Consider the following 16,017-nt stretch of genomic DNA (forward strand, 5'->3'; position numbering starts at 1 on the left):
TGTGTTGTGATGTGAAAGGAAAATAAGAACAAAAGCAAGTGTTGGGTATTTTCTCTATTTATTCACTGGTCACAGAGCAAAAGCAGGCATATAGTAATGTGATTGATCTGCTGTAAGGGTTACAAGTGCAAAAAAAGCACGGCAGCGCTACCTAAAGGCCGATTGTCATTATTGCATCGTATAGTCATTGCTGGAATGGCGGAAGAAAGGTATTTATTGAAATGAAAGACCTATTAAGAAAGACATTTCGGTGCATTAGAGTAAGGCCCTCTTGGTGAATATTTATTTACAAGAACGAGAAACACTCCTGAGAGCATCGAAAGTGACGATGGAATCAGTAACTCTCAATTTCCTCCTTCTCCTACCAAGGTCTCGGAAACCACCTCCCCAGCTTCCCCTCAAAGTGTCACTCATTAGGCCGAGGCGCTCTCCTTGATGCTTTCAACGATGGTCTCGAACTTCTGGCGGATCTGGGTGGCGAGCGGGGCGAAGAGCTCTGTCAGCTCGTCCATCTTGCCATTCATGGAGGTACGGAGCTCCTCAGCGGTGGCCTCCAGCTGGGTCCTGAGGTCCTCGGCCTGGGTCTCCAGCTGCTGACCAAGACCCTCGGCCTGGGTCTTCAGCACGGTAGAGAAATCGATAATCTTCTTGGAGGCGTCGCCGCCAGCCTGCTGGATGTAAGGCTCCACATGCTGCCTCATGGTGTCCACGTTCTGGGAGGTACGGGACTGGAGCTCACTCAGGTAGGTGGCCACGGTGCTGGTTTACAGCAGGAGAAAGACAAGGTTCTTATTAAGAACTATAACGTAGGACACAGTGACTATTGGCCTAAAATGAGACTTTTTCCCTGCCTTGGGTCTCTGAAAACACACGCTTCAACCTACTTGCGGATGTCTTCGGTGTCCTTGTTAAGGCGCTTCCTCAGCTTGTTAGTGTAGGCGTTGATGCGGCCTCGCACAGCGCCAGAGTTCTGATCCATCATGGCCTTAAGTTCGCCCAGGTACACAATGCTGCGCTCCTGGGCGTCCACCATGTCCATTTGCAGTCGGTCGGCCAGCAGCTGCAGGTCAGTGGTCATCTGGTTCGCAGAGTCTGTGGCGAGCGGAGTCAGCTTGGTTTCGATGTCCTCCTTGTAGGTCTTCAATTCTGCCATGGTGTCTGTAATCAGGGTGCTGCAAGCAAAGAGGTGACCCATCAGAAGGTAATTGAGCTCTCGTGATTGACATTGTGTGTGAGCCATTCCACTGGAACATGCAAGTGGTTTAAAAATGGACAAATGAGGTCTGCCTTTCTTATTCTGCTTTTGGGAAGCTTTCCAAAATGACATCAATATTTATCATTACATTTGACTGTATTTCTCGATTCAATTTGGGGGAGTTATATATCCTCAAGAGAATGGCTAAAGTACAGTAGTACCTCGTTTTTTGCGGTGTACCGCAAAAACCTCGGACAACAGGGGAATACTGTGAAAATTATTTACGCGGCAGTCCCTTGTTTTTCGCGGTGTACCACAAAATACGCAAAATCGAATTTAATTCAAAGACTTAACTTTAGCTTCTCGATGCATGTTGAGGCATTCTAAGTGCTTTGCTCCCATCTTGTGTTAAAGATGTGCAATTTTTTAGCCTTTTTAGGAGAGGCCTCATTTATTAGGTTTTTTTTAAAGTAAAGTATTTGTAACAGAGCCAAGTCTATATACAATACATTTTTACAGTTATTTTTTAAAACAAGATAGTAATTTATAAAACGACAACAGAATTTATCATTGATAGTCCAAAAGGGATACGATGAGTAACTTACTCAAGCTCTCGGTTGAGCTGCGAGGTCTTGATGGTCTGCACGACTCCATCGGCCTTCTGGTTTAGCTCGGAGACATACTGCCAAAAGCGGTCCACGGTCTCTACCCAGCGGTCTGTGGTGGCATCGGCCTGGCGTACAGAACGGGCATTGCTGCCTAGAAAAGATGATGATACAGGCTAAATACTGTACTGTATACACAACTGCCATAGCTGTGATTGCTGTAATATGATTGATCATTTTTTTGTGCTTTAGGAAATTACCCAAACAAAATAATCCCTACAAATTGACGTTCATTCTGCTAGCTCAATTATATGTATAGTATTTACAAAGATGTCTTGTGGTAGTTAGCTGACAACCCTCACAGTTAAAATGGATTGGACGTTTATTGTCGTCAAGAGTAAAGTTGTCTTCAACTTTACACTAACAAATATAAACAATAGAGATGTTAATTATATCCACTTAACATAATTTTGGTGGTATTATGTTTAGCCTCCTATGACCTGGCGTCGAATTGTGTGGACATCACATTTTTGGTTGTCAAAGACAATGTTAAATTTTGGAATACGGGCCTGGCGTCCACTTATGATGTGGTCAACATTTTTCTCAGAAACTACATTATGTAAAAAGGTAATTCTTGTTTTTACACTCACAAGTGAAAATAAAAATGCATGCCTCTCAAGATTGTGGGTCTTAGGAAGTTAGAGTAGGAAGATTTTATCGAAATTTAAATTACTATGTAGTACCTAGAGACTCAGAGGTTGGAAAACATATCACTTCATTTTAGTCCCGTGTTTTGAAAAGAATAATAAAACATACCTGTAATGACTGCCAGGGCGAGAAGTAGAGCTACGGCCTTCATGATCAGTTGCTGACAAATACACCTGCAAAAAGTTTTTAAAAATGCATTTGAATCAGAAAGGGAAAGATTCAGAATTTGGTCAATCGGAGAGTGTGTAAATATTTGAAGTATATATACTTTTTCCCTTTCCTGGTCTCACCTGAAACGTTTGGGTTTCCTCTGTGTTGAGTTTAGTGGGGCCCCGCCGTTTATATAGAACGCTGCGGAGCGTGGGGGGAGGCGGAGGGGGGAGATTAGCACATGTTTACGCCTCCCACTTCCCTGCAATGACACGCAGCGACGTGTCCGAAGTTCTCAACCTTATTGTGTCCGTACATTCTTACAACCGTTCTTCTTCCATGCCATTGTTTGTGCAACGTGGCGGCCAGTGTAGACTGTAGAGGTTAAAAGAAAAAGAAAAAAGCAACTATTCATGCACTATATAGAGGGAATCATTTCTCTTTCATTTTGCCTTTATATATTATGACCTTTAGTTATGTATTTATTATACATAGCAATTTTTTTGTAGGCCATTGCACATTTTATTTACCATTTACATAACCATAATTGTGTGCTTTTTAATCCGTCTGTATTTTAGCAACCATTTTTACTGAAGCATATATATTCATTTGTTTACGTTCTGTAACGCTTATTCCTACGGAACAGAATACATATACTTGAGATAAAGGTATATAATGCATATATCATTGGTGATAACAGATTGCAAGTAACAACTATTCAAAATTTGCAAATTAAGGATTTTTTTCCTTTGATTTATTTATTCTAATCCTTTTGGTATGTGTATAAATTATGCATTACTGGAGGATTTTAGGAGACAAACATCTGTTTTCCTTTATTTCATTACAATACTGTATTAGCAATCATAAGTATTCCAATATTCCAACTTTAAAGTTTAGCTTCTCCAAAATCCTATTTTATTTTACACTAATGCAGAATGTTTTTGCCTGATGGCACACTTGTAACATTTCTATTAAATGTTCACATTAAAACATATTTTATCTTTTTTTTCCTAACTCCCCCCACTCGCATCTTACAAAATGGCCCTTTTTGTCACTCAGCAGGTGTTAAATCTCTATGACATTTGATCAGCATCACCAAGTAGCCTCATGTGAATATAAACAGCAAGTAGCAGCAGGGTGTCAAGTTGGCCCTTCGTGTGGCCTTTTTCATGCAAATGCCAACATCGGCACCTAGACAGACTGGCCCGGGAACACAGACACACCCTTCCTGCAATTTGGAACCCAAATTGCTTGTCTATGCAGCAGTAGAAGGCAAGTAGGACAATCACAATTGTAGCGGTTGATTACTTTTGATAGACTGGAAGCAAGCGCAGCAAGATACGTAGTTGATTTCTTTGTAAAGGCATTTTTTACACCACTTGTGTGCTTAATTTGATTAGATTGTGTAGCTGGTTAGTTGTGTGCATGGTAGTCAAGGTCGACAGTGAGGCGGATGGTTAGCAATGTCTTACGTACTTGTATAGGACACTTTTGAGTTTAATTTTTGTGATACTCTGTGATGGGGAAGCCATTAGTAACAGCCTTGGGGCTTACTTTTTTCCTAATCAAAAGGGTTGGTTGTTTTATTTATTTATTTATTAACATTTACTGATTATATTATTTATTGTATTGTATAGTCAGTGAGGTACATTTATTTACTACTTTATTTTGTTAGAGGATTTGTAATACCTTTCTGTGGATAAAGGCCAACAACCATGGTTTAACATTATTTTAACGAACTGTAATTAAAATGTTCATTGAGGCGAATAAATAACTAAACAAACTAACTGAAGGAGCGATTTGAGTTGAAACCACACTAAATTTCTGACTAAAAATGTATTCAGACATTTTATTTAGTTTTAAAATGTTCATTGTTATGTTTTCTTTGATTAAATCAATAATTAGGACACAAAGAGACACAAATACCAAAAACAAAAGGCCTATTTAGTGTTTTATAAGAAGCATTTGAAAAAAAAAAAACTATGAGTCCTTCTTGCCAAATGTTTTGTTAACACAAATACAAAGAGAAAAATATTGGATATATTTTGAACTAAACATTCGCTTCATGCGTGTCATGGTCTTTGTCCTTTGGGACTTTGAGATACTAATCCTGTACACGAAGAAAGATTAGTTTAGTTGGCTTGCTCATTAGCAACTGGTTGTGATAACACATGATAACCACGGTAGAGGATGTGGTAGTGTACTGGTGGGGGGCTAATTACACTCAAGTGTCCTGGCAACCACATTTACATCTTTTTAGGTTGTAACTGCACCACGCTGAGGTTTATTGCTGCTTTTGTGTGTGCAGAAATTTCTTGTATTTAACTGTAACTAAATGTATATTATTGTTGACTACATGCTGCCCTCTGACTTCCAATCATGGCCATGGGTAGAGGTGGTTAAGATAGATGAGTTGTGCAAAGTAGGTTTTGTTGTTGTTGGTGGTGTTGTGCTACCTTACAGAGGAATTGAAACAAAAGGTCATTTGTTAGACCAAATGGAGGATGAAGAGGAAGTGGGAGTTGTGAGGAGTACAGTAAAAGTTCTGACCAAGTGAAAAACAACAATGTAAAAGGGAAGTGTGTCAATGGTTGTCTGAGCTCACGCAGAATGGCGTCACATCACTGACAGACGTTATTTTCAGAGCAGTCAGCAAGCATGTTGGTAGCTAGACATCAGCTGATTTTGTTAGGTCTTTTTTTGTCTGTTTTGAATTGAAAAAAAAAGATTGCAAAACTCAAACAATTATGAAAATGACCCTTGTTCACACATTTTATGTTGTGATGCAAGTACAGTCAGTAATTTGCGGTGTGTGATTTTTTGTAAAGTAATTTCTACATTGGCTTGCGTGACTTTGAAAACATATATTTAATATATAAATGAAGTACAAGTCAATGACTGAAAAACAAATGCAGAACAATAGTTTACTTGATGGCAGTTTTGAAAGAGTTGTATCAAAGATAAAATATCCTGATATTTTAACCATAAACCCAGCATCCTTAATGGTATGTGATTAGTGCATCTTTCGAACTCTTGTAAATACAATAAGTTCTTTCATCACGGCGCACTTGAATTTGACGTCCACCTGCAAGAAAAGAGCTCAAATGCTATGTTAAGGGTTAAGCTTGTTCAGAAGCAGCTGGAGGCATAACAGGAATTTTGTTTGCCACCGTGTAGCACAGCGTGTGCGCAATCAGCCAGCAGGGATGGTGGCACAAAACAGCGCAAACAGGATGTGTTCATGAACTTCAAATAACCCAACATGTCCAGTCCAGTCCCGTTGTGGTGTTGCAACTCTGACAAAAATAAAGCCTGAACACGCCTGGTTTCACTCGATTGTGGAAAAAAAGTGAAAGTGAAAGTTTTCCAGTAACTTGTGATTGATTGGAACAATTGGCAGCGGTTTTTAAATAAATGAGTACAGCCTGTTATTGTGTTCAGTCGCTTCCAGCTGTGAAGGACGAAACTTTTCTACCTCTGTCATTTGAGATCATGCCCAGATCCTTTCTTGAGTTGAGCAATGGCTTTAATTCATTTCCTTTTTCTCTCCACTTCACCTTTGCTCTTTCCCCCCAGTGGCATCTTGACAGATTCCACATTTATTACAATCAGACAATAAGCTAAACTGGTGTAAATGTAGTCGTCGCAGAAAAATTGCGACAGTTGAATCCAACTGTCACAATTTTCCATCTTTTTCCCGACTGGAAATTGTATTTTTGTTGGTATTATCTTTGGTTTTATGATTAGGAATACAGATACTAATGCTGCATTTTTTCTAGGATAACATTTTTCACATGATAAATCCAACTACCGTGTTTTCACGACTATAAGGCGCACATAAAAGTCTTAAATTTTCAGACAGGGCGCCTTATAATCCAGTGCGCTTTATATATCGACCAATAATAAAATTGTTATCACGATAAAATAAAACAAATCAGTCGATAGGACAACTACGGCAAGCAGCCCCCGACTCTACTATTTCCCCGTAGAAAAAGTACTGCGCAGTGACTGCTGGGATATATAGTTCTTTTGTCAATACACCCAGTATGACAGGGTGCACACTAATTTGGTGCTCGCCGTCATTTCGGCTGTATTTACAAAAGAAATCCTGCCGCTAGATGTTGGCGTCAACAGAGCATTCAAAGCTAGACTGCAAACTATATATATATAGATATATAATATATGGATGAATATCGAACCGCAACATGAGATTATGGCTACGTGAGGCGTATGTCAAGCGACCGGATGTTTTTTTTCACGGCTCGCCATTACTTTTGATTTGCGACCAAGTCAAAAAAATTAAACGATGACGTGAGTACATTGTGAAATGGCTAAATAAAGTACAACCGAACTCAGTTTTGCTTCCATTGCCTTTTTAAAAACGTGTTTTTAGCGTGTGGGTGTAGCGTGCATGTTTAAGATGGTGTATGTGTTGCCATGCCTGGCTGCGTCTATAAAAACGGTGCGTGCTTTGTGTGTTTAAAATACAGAAATAGCACTCGTTACTGACACTGCGGCTAAAAATACGATGCGCTGTATAGTCGTGAAAATACGGTACCTATCCTGATTGACTGTATTTAACATCTAATCGCACCTATAATCAACTGTTGACAAAAATGGAAAACTATTAAATGTGAAGTGTTCTGTGGTTGTCATTGCCGTCAGTAGTTGGTTAGCAGGCTAGTTCCTGTTTGTTGGGGTGAAGAAAGACGACGTTAATGCAGGGGTGTGCTGTCCCCCTAACCCCATCCCTAATGGGGTTGGAATCAATAAATAATGGATTTGTTGTTTTGTCTCCAAACTGTTTGCAGTCTTGTGTATGTAGAAACAAAATGTGATCCAAACTCAACCTCTCACAGAGTAATAAGTCACAAGTTTTTTTTATGGGTTTATTTTATTATTTATGGAAGACTGCGTGGAACAGACCAAGACTGTAAAGCAGTGGTCTCAAACCGGTCCTCAAAGGGCCGCAGTGGGTGCAGGTTTTCATTTCAACTCAACAAGAGGATACCTTTTGCAAGTGTAATCAGTTAATCAGTTGATTGCAGCCAGGTGCTACTTATTTTAGAAGACACATGATTGGTTAATGTCGGCACTGGATCGGTTGGAACAAAAACCAGGACACACTGCAGCCCTCGGCGGAATCGGTTTGAGACACCTGCTAAAGGTTGAACATAGTGTAAGCCAGTTTGTTGAAATACTGAGCCAGAAGGAACTTTATACTTGTGAATTCAGTTTTTGTTGTAAATTCTGTTTGACTTAGTTGGTTTTAACGTAGGCCTGGTAGAGGGCAATGAGGTGAGCCTGGAGGTCCTGAGCGTAGGGGTCCAGGGTCTCCTTTAGGTCTCCGATGTAAGGGGTGGCCAGATCTTTCATCTGCTGGGCTCTCTGGGTCAGCTCAACCTGGACTTGCTCTGCCACTGGAGAGACACTATCCTTGAAGGTCTGCAGGTGCTCGTCCACCTTCTGCATCAGGTCACCAGTGTGGGGCTCGAGCTGAGCTTGCAGATCAGCCACGCTCTGCTCGAGGGCGGCCTTGATCTCGTCGCTTCTCCTCAGGAGCTCGGTCTTCAGGCTTTCGGAATCCATGGCCAAAAGTTGGTTGATCTCGGACTGGAGCTGCACCATTTTGTCGTTGAGCTGTTCCTTCACGTTGTTGGCATAGGGCTCCACCTTCTCGCGGACGGTGTTCAGCTCCTGGGTCACGCGCTCCTTCAGCTTGTCGGCCTCGGTGCTCACCTTGGCAATCAGCTCCTTGGCTGCGGGGGGGAGCTGTTCGTGCAGGGTGACTGCGTACTGGTTGGCCATGTCAGTGCCGTCGGTCACCCGGGCACTGAAAGATAACAGGGCGACTGGACTGTGAGACCCCAACATTTGCCACAAAAGGTCACCAAAGGATAAGCGGACATACCTGAGATCCTGTCCCAACTGAGACTTCTTGATCATCTGGATCGTGTCATCAGCGGTCTGAGTAGCCTTTGCGACGTAGTCCCAGAAGGCATCAGTCAGCACCTCCAGCTGAGGCTTGGGTGCATCAGCATAGAAGAGGTTGGCATTGCAGCCTAAAGCATAAACAGAGAACAGTTTTGGTCTGGCAATCCAACAAAATTCTCCTATTATTCTCTAAATGCTTTCCTTGAGGGTGACTGGGAATCTAGCGTCCAAGTGATTGACCGGAATGGTACCAGTCCCATAAAAGATGTGTAATTTGGAATTTGGCAAATGAGATTTTTGGGGTTTTTGGGAGAAGTACGTTTTAAGATATAGAGGTTGCCAGTAAATGCAAATGTCTCACTATCTTGAAATTGAAGTGCACTCTGCGAAAACTCAGTTAAAAAGATTAACTCGGTGTGATTGTTCTTTTTTTTCTTGAAGTTTTTAATCTTTGTTTGCATGACTTATACCAAAAGAATCGACAGCCTCAACAAGCAGTCCTGAGAGAAAAACATTATGTAGGTAGAATAGTTTTAAAAAAAATAGCAAAGCTAACCCAACTTTTGTCAAAGTTTGAGGTACACAGAAAATAATACCTGTATTTGACAGTGTTCGAACTAGTACCTGTGAATTACATTTGTCTGAAGAATACTTCTTTTCTATGAGACGCCAATTAAAAGACCGATCTATATGTTCTGTCTAAGAACACAGCGCTTTGTACTCACCAGTAAAAACGGCCAGAACCAGAACAGCGAGGACCTTCATGGTTGTTGGATCTAGAGTGAAAAGATACATAACTTGGGTTAGCAACGTACATAGTAGCGCAAGAGGATGGATAAGGCATTGCGAAATCTAGTATTATTTCTTACCAGTGAGAGTATCTGCCAGTTAAAACTCTGCAGTGCTTCTGCTGAGCTGATGCTGCGCCACGGCTTTTATAGTAAAGCAGACGCTAATGATCCCAAAGTCCAGGCCGCGTGTGCCTTGCTGTCACTCACTATCTGCGATGATGTCCTAAGCAAAAGCAGGCTTCTTTAACGCATAACCTTTTGGGAATGAATCACTAGCTTTAATGTTCTTTTTCACGCTTCCAACCCAAAATGAACTTTTATCTCCAAGAGCTGCTGTATAGCTGATTAGATAGCTGCGGGGAAAGATGTTAGCGGTTTGTTTTACAATGTGACTGCTCAACTCACATACCTTCATTTTCTGGGTCAAAGTTCCCATGACAGCCGCACTGAGTCAGTCCTGAGCAAGGGTCAGTCGACGGCGCCGTCGTCAGCCTCTTAGGGTGTTGGCCCTGAGAGTAAAATGACATCAAAACATGTGAAGTGAGGTCATCGCCGAGGGTCTTAGAATGATTGATTGACCACAACGTCAAAGTCATTTACAAACAATTTAAGACGAGCTTCACTCTAATGAGACATCGTAGCCATTTGCATTTTGAATTCTGTAGTTCAATACTTTTTGTACAAATCATGTGAATTTCTATTACTTGTTTCCATCCATCAAGTGTATTCATACCCGATTGTTGGAATGCTGGACTGATTAAGTATTGCGATTCATTTACTTATGGTATAAATTACAAAAAGCCTGCTTTAAAAGGAAGAAAATATATAAGGAAATCAAGACTTTGCTTCAAAAATGTTGATAATGGTCGTCTATGCCTTTTTATGTTCTTGATTTTGTATGGACCAATCTTGTGGCTTGTCTGCATTGATAAAATGGTCAGATTGATGCTTAGGGGGCATTTTCACATTTGTATTTAAGTTCACCTTATAGTCGGAAAAATACAGTAACTCAATCAATTAAAATGTTAGAAGGCACACCTGCTGTCACCATGTTACAAAGTCCACCAGTAACATCATTCTGCGGTTATCTTCTATTATCTGCACACTGTTACTGGCATAGATAGACTTACAGTACTGTACAGTCCTCAGTTCAAATCAGGACGCAGTGTTACTAGTTGGTAAAAAGTACCCTAAACCAAAGAGGGTTCAATCCTTCCTTAAGATCATTTGTAAATCACATTGTTAGCCTCACTCGGCTAAGTCATGTGACCATTTGGTGACAACATGGCAAGGACTCCTGGACTTTGCCTCCTCAGGTACAACTGTCATGCTTCTTCGGTATAAATAGGAAGCACAAACTGCAGCCAGACACTTTTAACCAAGAGAGTGAGACTTGCACACGAGAGCAGGTGAGGATTTTGCAAGCCTTCTTTTTAAAATATGAGTGTCACATGGTGTTGAACTTTATTTGAAATCCTCTTTTGATTGCAGCAATCATGAGGGTCTTTGTTTTCCTCGCTTTGGCGGTGTTTTCTGGTAAGTGGCGAACATAGTGCAAATAAGCACTAAAGAATTTAGTTGGAATAGCCGTTTTTCGCGTTTTTCTGTTTTTTGCGAAAATGCAAAATCTGCGAAAGGGCAAAAATCGCAAAAAACTGGGTTTTACTCCGATAAATATTTTCGCATTAATCACCCATTGTTCGCTGCGTCCCGCTTTAAACAGGCTGCAATGCCAACTTCTTCCACGCCGATGCTCCAAAGCCTCCGATGGAGGTTCTGACCGATGCTTTCTGGGATTACATCGCCAAGGCCAGCAAGAGCGCTGATGACACACTTGAGATGGTGATGAAATCGCAGTTTGGAGAGGAAATCAAGTAAATCAGTTCAAAAATATGAGTGGACCCACCTCCAGTTTTCTGATTTATCTGATCAGATTTTCTGGATTCCTTTTGTAGCGCTCACCTGGCTGAGACCGCTGACATGGCCAGCAGGTACGCCAGCAACCTGAAGGAGAAACTACCCTTGGCCGCCCAGGGCCTGATGGACAAGATCAGCGTCGAGGCGGACGTCTTGAGGAACGTTCTGAGCCGGGATCTGAGTTCGGTCAACGAGCAGTTTGAGGTGTACTCTGGCACTCTGAAGGCTCAGATCCAAGAGAAAGTGGACCAGTTGAAGCGGGAGCTGAGCGCCTACACAGACAACGTGGATTCAGATACCCTGAGAGACACCTTTTTGCAGAGCAGCGAGGAGCTGATGGCTAGCCTGCAGCGCAGCATTACCGAGGTCGAGAGCAAGCTGGGCCCCTACACCGACGACCTCAAGAGGCAGGTTGACGAGCACCTGGTGGCCTTCAAACGCAACATCGGCCCCGTCACCCACAAAGTCCAGGACGAGCTGAGCTTCCGAAGCAGAGAAGTGCAACGGATGGTGGCCCCCTACGCCGAAGACTTCAAAGACAGGCTAGACCACTTTGCTACCGACCTTCAGGAACAGATTAAAGCCAAATACGACTCTTTGGTCAACAGCGATTAAACTCAAGGGCACAAGATTATAAAAAATCTTCCCAATTACAATGTTGCTGAAATCTGATTTGTATTTATTGTGAAGATTAATTGCTCAACAAATATATTTATTGTTTTTAACTCTGTCACTGATGTTTTTTTTAAAGCAAAATAAACACAATCGTCATCAAACATGGTTTGTTGTGTTTTTTTTTCCTTTCTGAAAATGAATACATCATCTCCGAAAACAAAACCGGACCCATTTTATGATGCATTGTGCAATTATTATGTTCTTTTGTCCGTGCGGTGCGTGGGTGTGTTGTTTCCACAGGCATAAAGTCTTATATGACTTGTCGGTCGTGTCCTCGTCTCGACATGTTGGGATGACACAACAGATTGGTCTGCCGTTCCGACCACAGGCACAACATTGTTTTTCTCAGACGTGTCACGGCATGAAGTTGAGCTGCATTTCGCAAACGTGCGATGTGCAGCTCTAACTGTTCTGTCAGTAATTCATAACAAAGGCTTCATTTCAATTTCACTGCTAATGAAAACAACTCTGTTGACTTAAGTCAATTATATAAGTAGTTTTTTTTTTTTAAAGTGATACTTATGACAATGCTCATGGACTGTATTTGCTATGGGCAATGTGGGCGACAACCCAGGGCACAATCTATTTAGGGGCACATGGGAGCCCCGTTTTAAAAAATATATTACCATTTGTCTACACTGTTACCCCTCATTTCCACGTCAAGTTAGTCATGTAGACCGTCTGCCCTGCGGAGGAATTGCCTTTTGTAATCTAATTTCTCTGTTGTGAAGAGTGCCAAACATGACATTCGAAACTTACAAAGCATTGAAATGTTTTTGTATTTTTTAGGTCATCCAACATTTTATTTATCGATTTTATGGCCATAACCCGATTTTATTATTTGTAACACTAAAGTGAAATGTTAAACCTAATTTTAAACGCGAATTAAAATTGTCTTTTCGTTTTAAAATATTGGGGTAACAAAGTTACAATTGCAAATTGGAGTTTCAAGCTAGGGAATCTAAAACCCTAACTCGATTCAAATGAACTTAGAGAATAGGTACGTTTCCAGTAGTGATTAACTGGAAAAAAAAGTGATCATAAACACACCAGATGACCTGTGGCGACTCACTAAGACTCCAGCGTGGAGGAGCAGAGTTCACTCCTTAAAAAGATTTTACTTTTTAATCAAGCACGAGCGCATTATTCCTTTCCATCATATGTGAACACCATTTGTTAAAAGTCTTGAACGTAAAGTTTTAAAATGCATGTATTACAGTAAGTTTTTGAATATATGACCTTAATATACAGGTCCACTTTAGACATCATAGTTGTTAAAAATGCATGAATAGTTAGCAAGCCTAGTACATATACGTATAGAGACGAACAGAGAGATTTGATCTGCCGTCCACAAGCACTGACATGAACAGTTTCAGTATTCAAAAAGGCCACGGGTGCAGCTTTCATTCCCCGAAAGCAATCTCCTGGTAGATGTTTGCCCATCGTTGAACAAGACAGGTCTTGTTGCTGTGATTTTTTTGCACCGCTCGCATTGTTGCAATGCAGATAAGAGAGGACCGTCTGACCTGGCCATAGACTGACCTTCCATGGCCACGCCGACATGTCAAACAAATTAAACGCACATTGTGTGAATTTCTTTTCATTGCAAATGTAGTTTTCTATTATTGTTGGTATTAAGATGAACTAATAATAGTTGTAACATGTATATAATGTACCTGTAGTAAGATTTTGTCCCTTCAGTAATTGGCATTATACAGGGTGTTCCAAAAAGTTTGACCCCATTTTGTAGGCCAATCATTTTGACAATTTTTGCTGGAATGACCTCAAATTTCCACAGCTTGTGTAGAAACATTTCAAGTTTTTGTGTGTAACGTTTGGCATTTCTATCTTTTCAGGTTAAGAAATCCCGTTTGCTTCAAAAGAAAGGGCATTTTGCGTGTTGGACTGTACTTGGACTCAGTCACCGAAGACAGTGCAGCGTGCCTTCACAAGTTTTGTAAAGAAGGCACCAACTACAAAAGAAATTAGGACTTGGCACCAAAAATTTCAAGAAAAGGGCCGGAATGTGGGTTTCCACACTCTTCTACCACTCTTCCGAGGACTAAGCAGGAAGGCTTGCACTTCACAGGTAAAAGTTTGGTTTTACTAAAATTATAGGTGCTACTCAAATGATCCGATCTCATGTCCTAGTCGGGCTTACGACATGCTACCCTAAAAACGCCCGATCACGTCTGATCTAGGAATCTAAGCAGGGTCGGGCCTGGTTAGTACTTGGATGGGAGACTCAAGTGGTAGAGTGCTTGCTTGGCTTGTGAGAAGCAGTGGGATCTCGAATTTACACGGGCTGAATTTGGAGCCACAAGAGGGCAGTGTCTGCCTCCATTTGGTCGTTTAGTGCTATTGGGAGAATAAGAAAAAGCAACCCGAGTCAAGGGCCACCCGATGGTGCAGTGGTTCTTCCGCCTGACTGTGGTGCGGGCAGTCGGGTTTCGATTCCCTCTCGGTGGCAGTGTGAGTGGTTGTATGTCTCTCTATGTGCCCTACGACTGACCGGCGACCAGTCTAGGGTGTAGTCTGCCTTTCGGCAGAAGCCAGTTGTATTAGGCTCCAGCAACCCCTTCGACCTTTTCGAGGATGGGCGGTATGGAAGGTGAATGAATGAACGAACACGTGTCAAGCTTTTGATAAATGATCTAATCTCTCGTTTTCTGAAACGCTTTATCCTCACTAGGGTCTTGGGGAGTGCTGGAGCCTATCTCAGCTGACTTCGGGCCAGAAATGAATTGGTTCCATAACTTTTTTCGTAACTTGAACATTTCGTAAGTAGAGCAGTACTTTATATGTAAATTCTCAAATTCGTTCCACAGTCCTCAACTACCAACTAAACCCTTTAAAATTAGTCAGTGTCCCAATTTTGAATGAAAGTTATGAGAAACACACAAAAATTTGATAAAATTACAAGATTATTTATTAATGTATGAAAACGAATAACAACCATACAAAATCTATCCATGTTGAAGCATGATATGCGCACGCGCATTTCCCTTTAACCCGATGGCGATTTCGTAACTTAGATCTTTTTCGTATCTCAAGGCACTCATTTGCATATAAAAAGCTTTCGTAACCTTAAAATTTTGTACCTAGAGGCCTTCCTAAGTAGAAGTATGACTGTATGCGATTTTGGTTACTTATGGCGGACAACATGGAAACATCCGACGAAAATGGATTGGCAATTGAACGCACTGAATTACCTTTGCGAGACCTTGTTTATTTGCCTTGCGTTTTCTCCTTGCCTCGCATTTTGATGGCAGGAGACACGCGTCCCCTCTCATTCATTTACATCACAGCAAAACACAGCGGCGTCCAACCTGTCGCCGTCAATTTCATGGCAATTGCTCCATTATTTTTATGTCCGCAATTACGAGGGCTGAGCGGCGAGCGGGTCCGACTCCCGCGTGGATAACAAAGATATATTTCGAAGTAAATAATATTGACCGTACCTTTTGTTTAAAGCTGCAATCAATACTTTCTAAAGCGCGTCCATTTTTCATTTAGCCGCGTCACGGTGTTGTGTGGGAGGGGTCAGGAGATGAATGGCTTGGATTGGATCCTCTAATTCGCCCGCTTGCAGTTATCATAATTGTGGAACAAGCGTCGCACAAAGAAATTTAATAGATTTTGGAAAATTGAGATGGATCACACAAGGAACAAACCTCGTCTCTACCCATCCAGTTCATTTTTGGGTGGGTTGTTTTCATCGGTATGGCAGGACAAATATGTTCCTGGGATGAAGAGGTGTTGGTCTTTGAGAATGCACCTCACTGAATAAAAGTGTCTTTGTTGTTTGTCGTGTTTGACGCCCGGAATGAAGGACCAAGCAGCAGTTCCCTACTTGTGGCACCAGGGGGAAATGATTCGCCGTGTAAAAAGACACAAAGTTGATCTCTGGAAAAGTTTGGGGATAAAAAACATCCTTTGCGAATAGTTGATTGTGTCAAAGTTTATGAGGGGAAGGAAACCTTTAAAACTAAGTATATTAAAATGGTTAAAAAGGGAAATATAGCCCAAACTGTAGGTTTCA

At 41.4% G+C, this 16,017-nt stretch overlaps 3 protein-coding genes across 4 annotated transcripts in view; 1 reads left to right on the forward strand and 2 right to left on the reverse strand.

Moving 5' to 3' along the window:
• Window positions 1-41: 41 nt before the first annotated feature.
• On the reverse strand, window positions 42-2,885 carry apoeb (apolipoprotein Eb). Its single transcript, XM_077597953.1, has 5 exons — window positions 2,799-2,885; window positions 2,617-2,681; window positions 1,801-1,954; window positions 885-1,172; window positions 42-759 (listed from the first exon to the last, which is right to left on the reverse strand). Exons 2-5 carry the CDS (start codon window positions 2,657-2,659, stop codon window positions 414-416), a joined length of 831 nt encoding a protein of 276 aa, XP_077454079.1. The 5' UTR covers window positions 2,660-2,681; window positions 2,799-2,885; the 3' UTR covers window positions 42-413.
• Window positions 56-16,017, forward strand: part of erfl1 (Ets2 repressor factor like 1) — a 97,537-nt gene continuing 81,575 nt past the window's right edge. For both annotated transcript variants that reach the window (XM_077597947.1, XM_077597951.1), the window contains exons 1-2: window positions 56-1,201; window positions 13,832-14,064. The gene's annotated coding sequence lies outside the window, so the exon portion shown is untranslated. The remainder of the gene's footprint in view (window positions 1,202-13,831; window positions 14,065-16,017) is intronic.
• On the reverse strand, window positions 7,540-9,590 carry apoa4b.2 (apolipoprotein A-IV b, tandem duplicate 2). Its single transcript, XM_077597954.1, has 4 exons — window positions 9,462-9,590; window positions 9,318-9,368; window positions 8,570-8,720; window positions 7,540-8,491 (listed from the first exon to the last, which is right to left on the reverse strand). The coding sequence occupies exons 2-4, from the start codon at window positions 9,355-9,357 to the stop codon at window positions 7,918-7,920; spliced, it is 765 nt and encodes a 254-aa protein (XP_077454080.1). The 5' UTR covers window positions 9,358-9,368; window positions 9,462-9,590; the 3' UTR covers window positions 7,540-7,917.

This window comes from Stigmatopora argus, chromosome 4 (genome assembly GCF_051989625.1).
Source record: "Stigmatopora argus isolate UIUO_Sarg chromosome 4, RoL_Sarg_1.0, whole genome shotgun sequence".
NCBI lineage: Eukaryota > Metazoa > Chordata > Actinopteri > Syngnathiformes > Syngnathidae > Stigmatopora > Stigmatopora argus.